Source organism: Lipotes vexillifer, unplaced genomic scaffold, assembly GCF_000442215.2.
Source record: "Lipotes vexillifer unplaced genomic scaffold, Lipotes_vexillifer_v1.1 scaffold393, whole genome shotgun sequence".
NCBI lineage: Eukaryota > Metazoa > Chordata > Mammalia > Artiodactyla > Lipotidae > Lipotes > Lipotes vexillifer.
Window position 1 is genome coordinate 2,063,567 of NW_006774564.1, and position 16,875 is coordinate 2,080,441.

A 16,875-nucleotide genomic window follows, 5' to 3' on the forward strand; every position below is an offset into this window, starting at 1 on the left:
AAACACAAAAGACGCCGAATAGCCAAAGCAATATTGAGAAAGAAAAATGGAGCTGGAGGAATCAGGCTCCCTGACTTCTACAAAGCTACAGTAATCAAGACAGTATGGTACTGGCACAGAAACAGAAGTATAGATCAACGGAACAGGATAGAAAGCCCAGAGATAAACCCACGCACATATGGTCCCCTTATCTTTGATAAAGGAGGCAAGAATATACAGTGGAGAAAAGACAGCCTCTTCAATAAGTGGTGCTAGGAAAACTGGACAGCTACATGTAAAAGAATGAAATTAGAACACTCCCTAACACCATACACAAAAATAAACTCAAAATAGATTAAAGACCTAAATGTAAGGCCAGACACCATCAAACTCTTAGAGGAAAACATAGGCAGAACACTCTATGACATAAATCACAGCAAGATCCTTTTTGACCCACCTCCTAGAGAAATGGAAATAAAAACAAAAATAAACAAATGGGACCTAATGAAACTTAAAAGCTTTTGCACAGGAAAGGAAACCATAAACAAGACGAAAAGACAACCCTCAGAATGGGAGAAAATATTTGCAAATGAAGCAACTGACAAAGGATTAATCTCCAAAATTTATAAGCAGCTCATGCAGCTCAATATCAAAAAAACAAACAACCCAGTCCAAAAATGGGCAGAAGACCTAAATAGACATTTCTCCAAAAAAGATATACAGATTGCCAACAAACATATGAAAGAATGCTCAAAATCATTAATTATTAGACAAATGCAAATCAAAACTACAATGAGGTATCATCTCACACCAGTCACAGTGGCCATCACCAAAAAAATCTACAAACAATAAATACTGGAGAGGGTGTGGAGAAAAGGGAACCCTCCTGCACCGTTGGTGGGAATGTAAATTGATACCATGGAAGCAACCTAAGGGTCCATCAACAGATGAAAGGATAAAGAAGATGTGGCTCATATATACAATGGAATATTACTCAGCCATAAAAAGGAACAAAACTGAGTTATCTGTAGTGAGGTGGATGGACCTAGAGTCTGTCATACAGAGTGAAGTAAGTCAGAAAGAGAAAAACAAATACTGTATGCGAACACATATATATGGAATCTAAAAAAAAAAAAAGTCATGAAGAACCTAGGGGCAAGATGGGAGTAAAGATTCAGACCTACTAGAGAATGGACTTGAGGATACGGGGAGGGAGAAGGGTAAGCTGGGACAAGTGAGAGAGTGGCATGGACATATATACACTACCAAACGTAAAATAGATAGCTAGTGGGAAGCAGCCGCATAGCACAGGGAGATCAGCTCGGTGCTTTGTGACTGCCTAGAGGGGTGGGATAGGGAGGGTGGGAGGGAGGGAGATGCAAGAGGGAAGAGATATGGGAACATATGTATATGTATAACTGATTCACTTTGTTATAAAGCAGAAACTAATAACCATTGTAAAGCAATTATACTCCAATAAAAATGTTAAAAAAAAAAAAGAATCCACCTGCCAGTGTAGGGGACACAGGTTCAATTCCTGGTCCAGGAAGATCCCACATGCCATGAAGCAACTAACCTCATGTGCCACAACTACTGAGCCTGCGTGCCACAACTACTGAAGCCCATGTGCCTAGAGCCCGTGCTCCACAACAAGAGAAGCCACTGCAATGAGAAGCCTGCACACCGCAAGGAAGAGTAGCCCCTGCTCACCACAACTAGAGAAAGCCCATGAGCAGCAACAAAGACCCAACACAGCCAAAGATAAATGAATAAAAATCTACTTAAGATGAAGAAGCCTAGCTTGTTCTAAGGACACAACGATTTCCCAGACAAGATGACGGTGATACAGAGATTCCAGACAGTCCTTGGAACATATCCTGCTGGAATAACAGCAGATATCACCCCGGGTCGCTTAATGAGTCAGGGCGAGAGCTCTGTGACCCCAACTATGTAGGGTCTGTGAGCCCCTTGACAGCCTGAAGAAGCTACAGAAGACAGACCTTTGCCCTTCGTCCTCCCAATAGATTTCTCGGGGTTCATGTCTCTCGGGGGGGATTTGAGGCAGGAGATAGATGGGCCCCAGGCCAAACAGCTGAAGTTTGTCCCCTGTGGACAAAAACTCCATAATAGCAGAAACTCCATAAAAGCAGGATGATGGGGGAGGCTGGGCCCTGCCCAGATAAGAGATAAAAGACCACATATTCCTCATTCTCGAAGTCAAGGAGACCTCCTTGACTACAAATGCGCAGAAAGGCTCCTTGAAGGTCAAAAAGCGAGGGGGTGCCAACTCATAGTAAGTGATGTCAACTACCCATAGGCCTCTTTGCTAGAATCCATCTTGGCTAAGAGATGTGCAAGCACATAGGGGAGGACCCTGAGATACATCAAATACAGACTCAGAACCAGGCAAAGCAAGATGACTGGTCAAAGGAAACCTGGAAGAAATGCCCCATAAAAGTGATTCAAACTACCACAAGGGCATGACTCTCTCTCTGAGCCCACCCGGGTGTCTATCCACACATACCGTACTCTTTTTTTTCTCCTAATAAACACTTTACTTGTTTCACTACTTTCCATCTTTGTGGGAATTCTTTTCTGCAAAGCCAAAGGCCAGGGCCTTGTCACTGACCACTGTTCTAGTGGCTAGGATTTGGTGCTCTCACCGCTGCGACCCGACCTCAGTCTGGCTGGGAACCAAAATCCTGCTTCAAGCCTCTGCAGGCCGAGGCCACCCGAGATCAGTATGAGGGTGTGGAGCACAAGGCCAGGCCAAGCCAGACTCTAATTTCTCCACTTAAAGGACAGAGTCCACTTGCCTGGCCTGGGACTTGAGCCCGGTCTCACTGGGCCCCAACCTACCACATCCCCAGGACTGCTTCAGCCAACTAGGCAGTGAGACACTCAGGTGTATCTGTGCACAGTCTTCCCAAGACAGACAGTGCCCAATAAGTTCCAAGGATTCAAAGGTCCTGGGGGTGCCTGTACCCAACAGCCCAGGCCCCAACAGGCCACACACTGCAGCCCACATCTGTCCCCATCCTCCCTGCCGGGAAGTCATCCCAGCTCTTGCAAAATTCTCAAGGCCAATAAGCCTGGAGCAGAACCAGAGCTGATGAGAACTAGCTAAGAAAGCAGATTTGATGATGGGGCCAGGTGGGGAGTGGGGGTGGGAATAGAGAACAGACTGTAGTCTGAAAAACCTATTGGATTAGAGCTTCAAATTCCCAAATCTGACATAAAGCAGACTTTGTTGCTCTCCCACTGGTTGACTGAGGGTGACCGATGATGAGCTGGGAGGTGAGGTCAGGCTGTGCTCCTCCAGCACCAAGTGGTTCCACGCACACCACACAGCTCGGGGCTCCTGTAGTTCTCCAGCTGCACTGAGCCCCAGAAGGTGGGCGCCAGGACTGTGTTACTTCTTCATCCCCACTGTGCCTGACACAGTGCCTCATACAGAGGAGAGGGTCAGATCAGTGAATGCTACTAAAAATAAATGTACTATCCCGCCTCTGAGATCGGAATCTTGCGTAACTGGAAGGAAAGGAAGGAAGACGAGGGAAGGAAAGTGCCCACTATAAGAGATGTCAAGATAAAATCCTTCCAAAGGACACCTATGCATGTACTCAAATCCCAGCACCAACTACAGTCCTGAGAATCTCAGTACAACTGGCGGCGACTCACTTGTGCAGACCCCTCTGGAGATCCAGAGAAGATATTGTCTGTGTTTTTAGTACTTGATATCAGTCCTACTGTGTCTCAACTCTACTAATGCCAGCTGCAGGCAAACTCCTGAAGGTTCTGCTTCCTCCACACTTTCCAGAGCTGTGAACCCAGACAGGAAAAGGACCTGAGCTTTCTTTTCCATACAGGAAAGGGAGAGCCACTGACTGCTGCCCATAGAAGCCAGATGCTCTGACTGGGAGCCCAGCACAGCCTGTACTGGCTCTGTGACCTTCAGAAATTACTTATCCTTTCAGCTTAATTCCTTATCTGTAAAATGAAGAGGATAATTCTTTTACCACGGAGGAATGTTATAAAGATTAAATTTGACACAATATATGTTAGATGCTGAGCAGAGATTCTGGCATAAACCAAGTCCTCATTAAATGTTACTCTTCATTTGGGTTCCAACTAGGAAAGCATCAGTGAAGACAGGGAAGAGAAGAGAGATATAAATACTAGAGGGATCAGGAGAATCACCTCAAAACGGGAAATGAAGTCTTTCAGGTTTGGGAATTCATCCAGGCACTTAGGCTCAAATATGCAGCGCATGTCAAGGATGTCGTAAGCCAGGAAATCCACATAGGTGAGCTGCACAAAGGCAAAGCATGAATGGGCACCAAACTCTGAACGTGGGAAAAATGACAGCTCTCCATCCCCCAAAGCCGTCCCCCTTACCTTGTCCCCTGCAAACCAGGGCCTCTTCCGCAGAAAATCTGAGAAGAGCTTCATCGTTTTAGGGATCTCCTTCAAGTAATCAGGCTTTAGTTTCTCCTGAGGCACAAAACAGCTGTCACTGCCCTCAGATACAGACTCCCTGGGCAGAGACCAGGCCTCCCAGGGCTGTGCCTGATCCCAGCTGCCAAAGTACACCTGGGTCAGTGCCCAGGCTGTGATTTAACCCACTTGTGTTCATTAGACTCCTACCAGGTACCACCTCCCATCTGTGAGAGGAGATGGGAAGGCAAAGGGCAAAACCACACTGTGCCTGAACCTGTCACCACTCAGCTCCAAACACCTGCCATGGGTCAGACCAGCAGTGCTGTGAGACCTGTCAGAGCGCGGGCCTCAGACTTCAGGAAGATCAACACTCAAATGACTCAGGAAAGAAGTCCTAAGTTCCAGCGTGGGTGACAGAAAGGGTGTGAATGCCAATGCAGTCTCTGAACAGATGAGGAGAATCTTAGAGGCTGAAAGGAAGGAGAGAGAGGAACAAAGTCTGACCCCAGGCTGCCTGCTGGGCACATGTGTTTACGCCTGAGATGCCGAGGAGGAGGTGCTGGGCTAACGAGGAAAACACCCTGTCTAGGAACTGAATTTCCACCCAAGGGTGTCTGGACTCTATCCTAAGATTGGCGGGAACTAAGTCAGAGTTTCCAAGGGAATGTCTTGGTGGATCAGTAGCTCCAAGGAGTTCAAAGGCAAAAGACCAGTGTAGACGCGACCCTGACCAGCATTTCAAACCCTGTCCAGCCCAGTGGGAGGGGACTCACAAAGTCAGAGCTGTAGCAGGTCATGGCCATGCACAAGCGGACATCCATAACCTGGTTCTCTAATACGTCCACGCGAACCTTCTCTTCCTCTGTCTCCCCACCTGTGGCCACACAACAGGGACTCACCCTCAGGATCCCGCCCCAGACAAGCCCAGGGCATGGCCACCTGTGCCCCTCCCCCACCCACAGCTCCACTCACACATGTTGTGCTTGCGAGCAATGCAGCAAAGGATGGCGTTGCTCTGGGTGAGCTTGTGAGCCCCATCAATTAAGTAGGGCAGCTGGAGGAACAACAGGCCAGGTCGGTTGGGCCACCAGGCTGCCCTGCACCCACTCCCTTGAGCAAGGACAGAGATGAAACCTGGCACTCACAGAGCCTGGCCCATGGTAGACACTAAATAATATACTGTAAAATGAAGGGATGAGCTGGGACATACAGCATTATGGAAAGGCAGTGAAGAGAACCAGGAAGCTGAGAGGCCGAGCAGAAGGCACCGGACCCTGAAACCTCTAAGCTGGGTAAGGAGATGGACAGGGACACCGTCCACTTTCCCCCAGAGCACCCCAGCCCCTGCACCTACATTGGGGAAGTCCAGGCCCAGCTTGGATTTTTCATTCAGCCACTGGCTTCTGTCATAGTTGGGAGCTGTGGTAAAGAAGATGCAGTGAAACAAACCGCCCCGGAGTCCAACCCTCCTTCCCGGGGGAACTACCAAGGAGTCAAAGACAAGAGCCCCTGAACAGGTGGATCTGGAATCTGAACCTCTAAATCTCGCATGGAGTTTTGGGGGAAAGCACAATTAGACGGCTCTGGAACCCACATGAGTAAGGCTTGCAAAGGGTTAGTGCAAGCAATAAAGGGAGCCCATGCCAATGGCTGATACAGGGGCCCGGCCATCGGCTCTCATGGCCGGCCTTGGAGGCCAGCTAGACCCTCAAAGAGTTCGGGAAGGGTTAGACCTCTCTCCGGCTGCTGGAGGGCAGCAGATAGAAATAACAGGGGCCAGGACATGGGTTGCTTGGTACCAAATCAGCATGAGTTGAGCAGAAGCCAGGACATGACAAGGATGCCATTACCGTCCCCCATTCGGGTACTTCTCCTCCTAGTTTGAGTCTGTGTACTCCAGAAGCAGGCGGATGGCGTGAGCCAGCTGGGAGAGATGGCCGGGACAGAGGACAGACATGAGGTTTAACCGCGCGATTTCCTGTGCTCCGGGTCCCCTCCCACACTCCCAACCCTCTCCCCGACCTGGGAAGGAGAGGCGGAGGGAAGGGGCGGGGCTGGGCTGCAGCGAGCCCCACAAACGAAGTTTCTGGCGAACCGGTCCCTAGCTGCGCAGCATTTCCCTGCCCGCCCTGGTGGACCCCCGCTCACCCCGCGGATGTCCCAGTAACCCAGGGTCATTGCCATGGTCAGGTTTCGCGGATCGGGGTACTCTCTCCGAACCGCTGTGGAAGTTCATCCGGGTGTCTACATCAAGCCTGGGTGTGGCCTGAGTGAGGCCACGCCCCATCTCGTCTCTCCGCCCCGCCCCCAACTACTACCCAATCTCCGAGGCCTCCTGCGACCCGGGGCACCCGGGGCACCCGGGGTCCTCAGCGCGGTATCTGCACCCAGAGCAGTGGAAATAGTCCGTGTACCCCTCCAGGCGCGGGGACTCGGGAGCCGAGCTCTGGGTGCCAGGACGCTGAGGGCAGCCTGGTTCCCGTCCCCAGTCAGATCTCAGCTAAATCGGGGGAGTTGGCAGTGCGCTCGGGGAACAAGCCTCAATCACTAGAGCACGAATCTTCCACCTCCCCTGCCCTCCCAGGAATCGCTCAGGCTTGCTCCTGGGCTGCCGAGTTCCCCCGGGCTCTGGGAGGCTCTGACTGCCAAGTTAAGTTCAAAGAGTCGTGTCCCTCATATCGAAACTTTAAACGAGCCACTAGCACAGGAAGATCAGGACTCCAAGCAATCCATCGTAACGCTCCCCCGACTCTTTATAATCCCTGACAGCAGCATATCTTCTAGAATAGACTATCAATGGGATACAAGAAACACCCACGACAAGGTGCAGAAAAAGTAAATGTGGTCAGTGCTTTCCTTTCAGGGACTATGGAGGACTCGTCCCTTCAGTCGTATACCTAAGAGAGATAATGACCAACTGTTAATTAATCGAGTAGCTTTATGGCCTAAATAGTGACTCTAAATTCAGAACCAGGCCCAGCAAAGAAGATATCCAGGTGCAGTCCAGAGATGTCCCGACAGCCAGCTGGATGACCCTCACGTTGACTGGGTTGACTGGGTCAGTGACCTGGATTGTGGTGGTCACAGAGGGATCTGAGGCGGGGGCGGCGGGAGAGGGCTGTCCTTTGAGCGGCTAGGAGCCTCTCCTGCTGCAAGGGGGCCGGAAGGGGGGACCAGCAAGGAGCCTGGAGGACTGGCACAGGACCACAGGCAGAGTGGGCCCAGCACACCTTGGCTGCCCAGGTCCACGGATTCCTGCCCTGATCCTTGGCTCCTGACCCACGTGTGGTTTTGTGTAGGAGAGGGTGGCTCAGGTGGCCTTTGATGACGCTCTGTGATACAACCTCCTCAAGAACAATGTCCTACCTGCCAACTGTCCTCTTTGAAGCTTGAACACTATTTCAGAATGAGCAGAATAGGACAAGGATGGTCTGGGTTCACTTTTCCCTTGTTTAAAGTATGTTACAAGGTAATGGATATATGAAAAGAGATGAGAAGAACTTTTAAAAGCAAATGGATTTTACAAGTTAAAATGCAAGGTTGGTACACTATAGAAAAATAAGTTTAAAATTAGCTAACACTTTACAAGGATAGAAAGTTATGAACCCAGTATTCAATGAAGGTTTCTGACCACCAAGATAGAATATGGAGTGGGGGTTTGAGGAAAGCAGATATATTCTATCTAATCCCTGTTAAATCATAGAGTCAGAGTCTGCACATCTCTGCTAAGTTGGGGAGCTGGGAGACTGTGTCACCAGAGACCAGCAGAGCTCAGTCCCCATGGCAGATGCTTCCAGCCATTCTGACCTTGCCGGACCTCAGGGCTCCAGGTTGAGGTCCATACTCAGGATGCAGCTCAGGGTCAGGTGGATTCCTAGTTAGGTTTGCCCACAGGGAGGCGATGGTGGCCATGCACACACAAAAGTGCGGGCCCTCAATAGTTATGTTTTTCACAATATAAAAAATTGTCATTCTGAGTTTTACACATCTTGAGCTTGGAAAAGAAACATGACCAGATTCCACTGAGAAAATGACTTTCTTAAACTAACATTAAACAGTCATAATATTTAAAATATGTAGAACAGATATTATTACATTAGCATTCATCCCTTCATTCTTTTTTTTTTTTTTAAGGCTGGAAAATACAAGGACAGATTTTAAAATATGGAAGAGATTTTAAGTGTTCAAACACTGAGAGGGACTAAGAGGGAGAGAGGTTGAAGGCAGGAGAAAGAGGCAGTGCCTGGTAGGACAAGGAACTGCAGACATAGGGACGGCCCAGAGCACAGGTGGCCCCTTCAGGAGGAAGAGGACAATTCTGCAGGAGGATGAGGAGGGCTGGCCGAGCAGGCTGTCAGATTCAGCCCCCAGGCCCAGGGGTCACACCCTTAGGTGAAGTGGGTGTGAGAAAGGCAGTAGCAGGCAGTGGGGACTCGGGAAACTGGAGAGTGGGCTGAAGGGCGTGAGGCAGCCAGTGGTTGCCTCGCTAAAATTCAGCGCCTATGTGGCCACATCTTCTGGATTTACATGTGCTCTCTCTTGACTGTAGCGTGTTGATAAGTTCTAATATTTTAGAGAACACTGTGCAGGACATCAAAACCTGTTGTGTCCAATATTCATTTGAGAATTTGGTCTCTAGTCTGACTCTGCACTGCATTCCATCCTTCCAGCTATACTGCTGACATTATGAACTCTCAAAGTAAATAAAAAATTCTGTATAAAATAGCCACAGAATACAAAACAACACACTAAATAAACACCAACAGTAGTATTAAAATGTGTCCTACCGTATACTAATTTTTTTAAAGGTTTTCAAAACATTGTCTGGGTAAACTTTGGTAATCCACGATGTAAATAATATTTTTTAATCTGAATAAAAAATAAAAATCATAATTTATTAGCTTCTGTGATAGTGGGATATAGAAAATACATTTTCTACATGTCTATAGTATTAAGAATAAATAAATACAAACCAAGGCTTCAAGAATTTAGAAAGCAATTAAATTTAAAATAAATAACATGTGGAATTCTATTTCTACATGTTTCAGTCCTGTTAGGTTTTGTGTTTCTCGGAACATATTTATTTTATTCAGATTATCCAATTTGTTGGCATATGGTTGTTTGTAGTATTCTGCTGCGATATTTTTACTTCTGTAGGATCAGTAGTCCTGTCCCATCTTTCATTTCTGATTTTAGTCATTTGCATCTTCTCCCTTTTTTCTTAGTCAGTCTAGCTAAAGGTGTGTCAATTTTGTTAAACATTTCAAAGAAATTTCCTGAACCTTTTCATTGATATTCTCTACTGTTTTTCTATTCCCTTTTTTATTTATCCCTGCCATAATCTTTATTATTTCCTTTCTTCTGCTAGATTTGGGCTTAATTCTTTCCCTTGTTCATTTCTAGCTGTAAATTTCCCCCTTACCAGTGCTTTTGCTGTGTTCCATTAGTGTTGGCATTCTGTGTTTTCATTTTCACTCATCTCTAAGTATTTTCTAATTTCCCCCGTGATTTCTTATTTGACTCATTATTTAAAATGTTTAATTTCCACAAATTTGTGGATTTTCCAGTTTCCTTCTGTTATTGATTTCTAACTTCATCCCATTGTGGCTGAAGTAGATAGTTGATATGATATCTATTTTTTTAATTCCTGATGCTTTATTTGTGTCCCCACATATCTTGGAGATTGTGCCATGTGCGCTTGAGAATAATGTGTACACTGTTGTTGGGTTGAATGTTCTAATATGTCTGCTGAATCCAGTTCATTTATCATGTTGTTTAAGTCCTCTATTTCCTTACTCTTCTTCTGTCTGGTTGTCCTGTCCATTATTGAAATCATGGTGGCATATGGTGTTTAAGTCTCCAACTATTATTGCAGAACTAGTTCTCTCTTCAATTCTGTCAGTTTTTGATCAGTTATTAGGTGTGTAAATGTTTATAATTTTTATATCTTCTTGCTTTATTGAACACTCTGTAATAGATAAGTTCTTATTTCTGTCTTATAACATTTTTTGATTTAAAGTCTACTTTGTCTGATATTAGTATAGCCCTGCTCTCTTTTGGTTACTGTTTGCTTGGAATATCTTTTTCCATCCTTTCACTTTCAACCTATCTAGGCCTTTGATCTAAAGTCTGACTCTTGTAGATCTCATGTAGTTCAATCATGTTTTTTTAAGGCATTCTGCTTATCTCTGCCTTTGATTAGAGAGGTTAATTCATTTACATTTAAATAAATTATTGATGAGAGACTTACTTCTATCATTTTGCTATTTGTCCTTTATTTGCCTTATAGTTTTTTCTCCCTCATTTCCTGCATGACTATCTTTTATGTGTAGTTGATGTTTTGTCATGAAACTTTTCATTTTCCTTCTCATTTTTATTTGTGTATATTCTATAGCTATTTTTCCTTGTAGTTACCATTGGGGATTATATTCAACATCCTATAATTACAACACTCTAATTTGAATATCTACCAGCTTAAGTCGAATAGCATTCAAATACTTTGCTCTTATACAGTTCTGTCCCCTCTCTTTGATTATTGATGTCACAAAATTACATCTTTATACATGTGAGTCAAAAAACATAGACTAATAATTATTTTCTAATGGACTAATCTCTTAAATTATATATAAAACAAAAAGAGAGTTATGAAACAAAGTTATAATAGTACTAGCTTTTATCATTACACGTGTATTTACCTTTTCCAGGAGTCTTTTTTTCTTCACATGGCTTCACATAACTCTCTAGTCTCTCTTCATTGCAACCTGAAGGACTCCTTTTAGCATTTCTTGTAGGGGAGGTCTAGTGATAAAAAAAACTCTCTCAGCTTTCACTTATCGGGGAATGTCTTAATTTCTACTTAATAGTTGAAGGACAGTTTTGTCAGATATAGGATTCTTGGCTGACAGGTTTTTCTTTCCTTTATCACTTTGAATATGTCAACCCACTGCTTCTGGCTTCCAAGGTTTCTAAGAGAAATCTGATAATAATCCTTTTGGAGAGCTCTTGTATGTGATGAGTTACTTCCTTCTTGTTGCTTTTAAGATCTCTCTTTGTCTTTGTCTTTCAATAGTCTGATTATAATGTGTCTTGGTGTGCATCTCTTTGAATTTATCCTACTTGGAATTCCCTCTTTCTTCTTCCTTCTTGAACCTTCCTTTGAATCCTTCCAGTGAATTTTTCATTTCAGTTATTGTAATTTTCGGTTCTAAAATTTATTTTTGGTTCTTTTTTTATGTTTTCTATATCTTTTTTGATATTTCCATTTTGTGCACTCGTTGTTTTTTTTTTACATCTTTATTGGAGTTCAATTGCTTTACAATGTTGTGTTAGTTTCTGCTTTATAACAAAGTGAATCAGCTACATTATATATATATATATATATATATATATATATATATATATATATGCACATACACATACGTATTATCATCTCACTTTATTCTCACAAATTAAGTAACCAAGGTTCAGAGGGATAAAATCATTTGCTCAAAGTCACACAGCTCACAAGACTTTATGTCTTGTTCAGTACTTTCTTATTCAGTAATTAACAAGATACTACTCTAAAACTATAAACATGTAGGTTAGAGGTTAATGAGACAATAAAATAAATAGCTATAGTACATGGTAGAATGTCTTAAGAGATTAACCCCTCCGTGTCAAGTCCATTCTCTACGTCTGCATCTTTATTCCTGTCCTGCCCCTATGTTCTTCAGAACCATTTTTTTTAGATTTCACATATATGTGTTGGCATATGGTATTTATTTTCCTCTTTCTGACTTACTTCACTCTGTATGACAGACTCTAGGTCCATCCACCACACTACAAATAACTCAATTTCATTTCTTTTTATGGCTGAGTAATATTCCATTGTATATATGTGCCACATCTTCTTTATCCATTCATCTGTCGGTGGACACTTAGGTTGCTTCCATGTCCTGGCTATTGTAAATAGTGCCACAATGAACACTGTGGTACATGACTCTTTTTGAATTATGGTTTTCTCAGGGTATATGCCCAGTAGTAGGATTGCTGGGTCATATGGTAGTTCCACTCATTGTTTTCCTAACTTTGTCCACATCTTTTAGCTCTTCGAGCATCTTTAAGACTGTTGACTTAAAGTCTAGTAAGTCCACTATCTAGTCTTTCTCAGAAATAGTTTCCACTGATTTACCACCCCCCTCCCCTTGGAATGGGCCATACTTTCCTGTTTCTTGTATGCCTTGTGATTTTTTTTAAAAAATGGATATTTGAATCTTATAATATGGTAACTCTGAAGATCAGATTCTCACCGTTCTCCAGAAGTTGCTGTAGTGTGTGTGTGTGTGTGTGTGTGTGTGTGTGTGTGTGTGTGTCTCAATTGTTATATGGTGTCTTTGTGTCAGGGATCAGTCTGAGATGTACATGTAAGGTCTGTGTGGTGCCTTTCTAAATTCCCCCATTTATATGGTTGCTTTTGAATGTCCTAGACCTCAAATGTCTGGTTTCCAAAAGGAGAAAAAGTGAAACATGGAGAAGAGAAAAAACATGGCACTGGCCCTTTAAATCTCCTGGCAGCCGCAGGGCCAGTTGGTGAGTCCAGGTAGCCAGGAGGGAAAAAGACAAGGCACAGCAGGTGTTGACCAGCCTTTACCTGGCAATCAGACATATCTGGGGCTGGGACCAGGCCAGCTGCTGCAGCTGAGAGCAGTAAGGGGCCCAGCTGGCTATGAGGCCTCCATACCAGGCTGGTACTTTCCTGGCAGGGCAGTGGAGAGCAGCCTCAGGGTTAGGTATAGCAGGTGAGAGGTCCAGTTGAGCTCTTCAAAGCAGAGGTAATCACAGCATTTGCTCCAACTCCCCTCCTAAGTTGGGGACCCATTTACTTGGCAAGGGTACTACCCTGCAGTGACCCTGACAGCAGAAGAGAACATCCAACTGGGGCAAGTGCAAGGAAACTTACTGAAGAGAAGTGGGCAGCTGAGGCCTTAAAGGACGCCTGGAACTCTCCAGGGCTCTGGGGTCAGTTCTGCCCTGGGCTGGAAGGAGCAGCTGGCTTTCTACAGGCAAAGATTCTCCTTTAGGCCCTGAGTGTGGGGAAGGAGAAGAGCCTGACTCAAGGTCTGGAATCCATCAGAGCACAGGCACCGGAGACACAGACTGCCCAGGGAGGCCCGTGACACCTGTGCTCTGTGGGGTTAATATGACAAAGAAGACAGCATCTGTGAACTAAATGTCAGCTTTTCTTCCAACTTCTTTGCAACAAAAAGGGGAAACTGAGGTTAAGCAACTTTCTCATGCTCACAAAGCTAGGAAAGGCTGGAATGCAGCCTGGCCCTGGCTCTCCCGAAGGTCTATGCTCTTTCCGCTGCACTCCGCTCACTGCCACCCAACCACCCCTGTCCCTCAGGAGGCCCCGTCATTCACTCGGTCTCTACAATATTCTTCCGTTTCAGAAGGAGACCCACAGCTTCCCTAAGGTGCAAACTCAGGAGCCACCCTAGAAGAACAAAGGAGCTCAGAAGGTGCCTGTGTAACTTGCGGGAGATGCTGAATGACTCAGCAAAACTGGATAAAGCTTGATGAGGGAGGTGCCGGGCCAGGCTCTAATTATTCCTCTTAGAGGAGAGAGTATTTAAAATTCCTTAGCCTGGGTTTTGGGACCCTCTCGAATTTCCTAACTTGCTCCTGTAACTTTGTCTCCTGGTCTCTGAGACAGGATGGTCCTCAGGTGCGTAACACGAGCAGGGGATTCAAGGATTAATAATTCCCTCGGAACCTGGAGCGATTAATGTGACCTCATCCTCTAACACTAAAACCTTCACGCTATTTCCTCCCACGCTGACCTTGATGGAGTGAACGATCCTCCCATCTTCGTGTCTTTGGCTGTCCTCCACCCACCTTCCAAGAAGAACATTCTGGCTTGGAAGAAAGGACCTAAACATCCACTAGGCTCCCATCTACAGAGACTGACTCAGAGGACATGTCCCCCTGGTCCCTAAGGGCCATCGTTGACAGGACAGATGCTTCCACTGGCCTTAGCTGCAGCTGGAGCACAGAACTCCTCCTGGACCGCCCTTCAAGGGGCTGCCAGGGTGGCTCCACCCACTTCTGCCCACCTGGCCTGCCAGGTGCTCTGAGACCTGGGAAATGCAGAGCCTCCAGCTGGAAACATCTGGGGAAGAAGTGAAATCTGTTTCTACCTCTCAGTCCCAGGGGTCTGAAAAACCAAGTTCTCGAAGCTCTTAGAAGCCAAATGAGTGGGCAGAAACAAGAGCTGGGTTGGTGCCGGGGAGAAGGTTCTCTAAAATCTAAAAGGATTTAGGTGAAGGAGCTGTATTCCAGAGAAATGCCCTGGTGAACTGAACTGATCCAGGCAGCTCTCATCTATAAATACGTTGTTATCCTCTTGCTTTTACCTTTCTTAGAAGTCCCAACTCTGTTAGTCACTCATTCAACAAACATTTCGTTACCTCTATGTGCTGGGCTCCATGTACGACTCTGAGAAGGCAAAGAAACAATCCCTACCCTCAGGAAGCCTATGGTTTAGGATTGAGCTGTGCCACTTGGGATCCACCAGCCACATGTGGCCACGGAGAACCTGAAGTGCGGCCAGTGCAGCTGAGAAACTCAAATCTTCATTTTATTTCATTTTAATTAGCTTAAGGTTTTAAACTGATACTCAATTCAGTCATTGAAATCTTTTAGGTATATTTGGGATAATTTGGGTATGTGAATCAATTTTTTCAACTGTAAATGTTTTGAAATCTAGATACAGGTTAAAGTATTTCTAGTGAAAACTTAGGATCTGAATTGAGATGTGCTCTAAGTATAAAGTATACATCAGATTTCAAAGACTTAGTAGGGACAGAAAAGCTTGTAAAATATCTCATTAATCGTTTTAAGTTGATTTACATGTTGAAATTATAATATTTTGGATATATTGGGTTAAATAAAATATACTATTAACTTTTTACTTTTCAATGCGGCTATTAGAACAATTAAAATTAAACAGGTGGCTAGCATTATACTAGTCTTCCTCGACTTTGGAGAGATTATGTCCCCATAAACTCACTGTAAGTTGAAAATGCATTTAATACACCTAGCCTACCTTAAATATTCTCAGAGCAATTACATTAGCCTACAGTTGGGCAAAATCATCTAACACAGAACCCATTTTATAATTGTGTTGACTACCTCATGTAATGTACTGAATACTGTACTGAAAGTGAAACACAGAATGGTTGTCTGGCACTGAATGGTGGTAGTGCATCGGTTGTTTACCCCCGGAGACCGCGTGTCTGGCTGAGAGCTGCTGACTGGCCGCCCAGCCCAGTATCAGGAGAGAGTGTCATACCGCGTATCACTAGCCTGAGAAGAGAGCAAAATTCAATATTCAAAGCAGGTTTCCACTGGTTGAGTAGGGATTTTGCACCATCGTACAGTCAAACCATCGTTAAGTTAGGGACCGTCTGTATTTCCACTGGATGGCGCTGGTAGAGAGTATGAGGAAATCCACAAAGAAGGGCCACCTGGCGTGGCAGCATCCGGAGGACAGTCTGAACGTGGGAGAAAATGGTCAGGAATGTCTGAGGGAGCCAAGTATGAGCGGCACCTTGGAAGGTGCACTCAGATGTGGGTGTCACCATCCTGAGCAGAGGGAGAACAGTTCCAGGAACTGCAGGGGCATGGGAGGAGGCACATCTCTTCAGCTCTCTTCAGCTCACCACCCCCTCCCCGGCGGCCACAGCCCATGGTCAAGGAGACAGCTGAGGACAGCAAAGGCAACAGCAGGTGCTGGGCTGGGGGAGGGGGGAGCTGCCCCTCTTCCCTCCACACTTAGGCCTCCCTCGATTTGAGGGTATGTTTGTGCTGCTTTCTTTGGGCTGCAGAATCGAGAGACTACTGGGTCCTGAAGTCCACCTATACATTTCAACACGCACTTAACGATATGAGCTACACCCTATATCTAAAGGTAGTGCAGGGATCCCAGCTTGAGTTAAAGAAAATCCAAAACCTTGCCTTAGCATGGCGATGTCCTTTTTTACTGTTGATGACTGGGGGAGAGGGAGTGATGGTGAATTTGACTTCTCAGATGTGGCGTTTGAAATGAGCACTGAAAAGTCCTCTGGTGTGAGCCTTCGAGGGACTGCCGGCAAGCTGAGCTAAAGAGGCTGCCTGGGGAGGGCATCCCTCAGAACCGCAGCAGCCTCACAGGAGGGGCTGCAACAAAGCCAAGTAGGAAGGCTGAGGTGTTGTGGAGACTCCCAGGAATGACGGAGATGGTGAGGGAGCAGGCCTCCTAAAATGCAGTTACTTGGAGTCTCAGCAACCCCGTTTTAACTCTGGGCTATTGGGTCCTAGGAAAATATGGATCACATTCTTTATGGAGCATAAAAAGAGGAGATGGGGAGAAGTACCCATTTTATTGATTCTAAGATGCCCTTATTTTTTCCACATTCTAACATCTCTAAAATCAGT

General features: G+C 45.4%; 1 protein-coding gene across 1 annotated transcript in view; it reads right to left on the reverse strand.

The window, feature by feature from the left end:
- GSTM4 (glutathione S-transferase mu 4) overlaps positions 1–6,603 on the reverse strand; it is a 15,527-nt gene extending 8,924 nt beyond the window's left edge. Inside the window, 8 exon segments of the mRNA XM_007472161.1 lie at positions 4,180–4,290; positions 4,378–4,473; positions 5,193–5,293; positions 5,392–5,473; positions 5,774–5,838; positions 6,270–6,279; positions 6,281–6,343; positions 6,568–6,603. Coding sequence (XP_007472223.1) covers positions 4,180–4,290; positions 4,378–4,473; positions 5,193–5,293; positions 5,392–5,473; positions 5,774–5,838; positions 6,270–6,279; positions 6,281–6,343; positions 6,568–6,603 — 564 coding nt within the window.
- Positions 6,604–16,875: the final 10,272 nt, after the last annotated feature.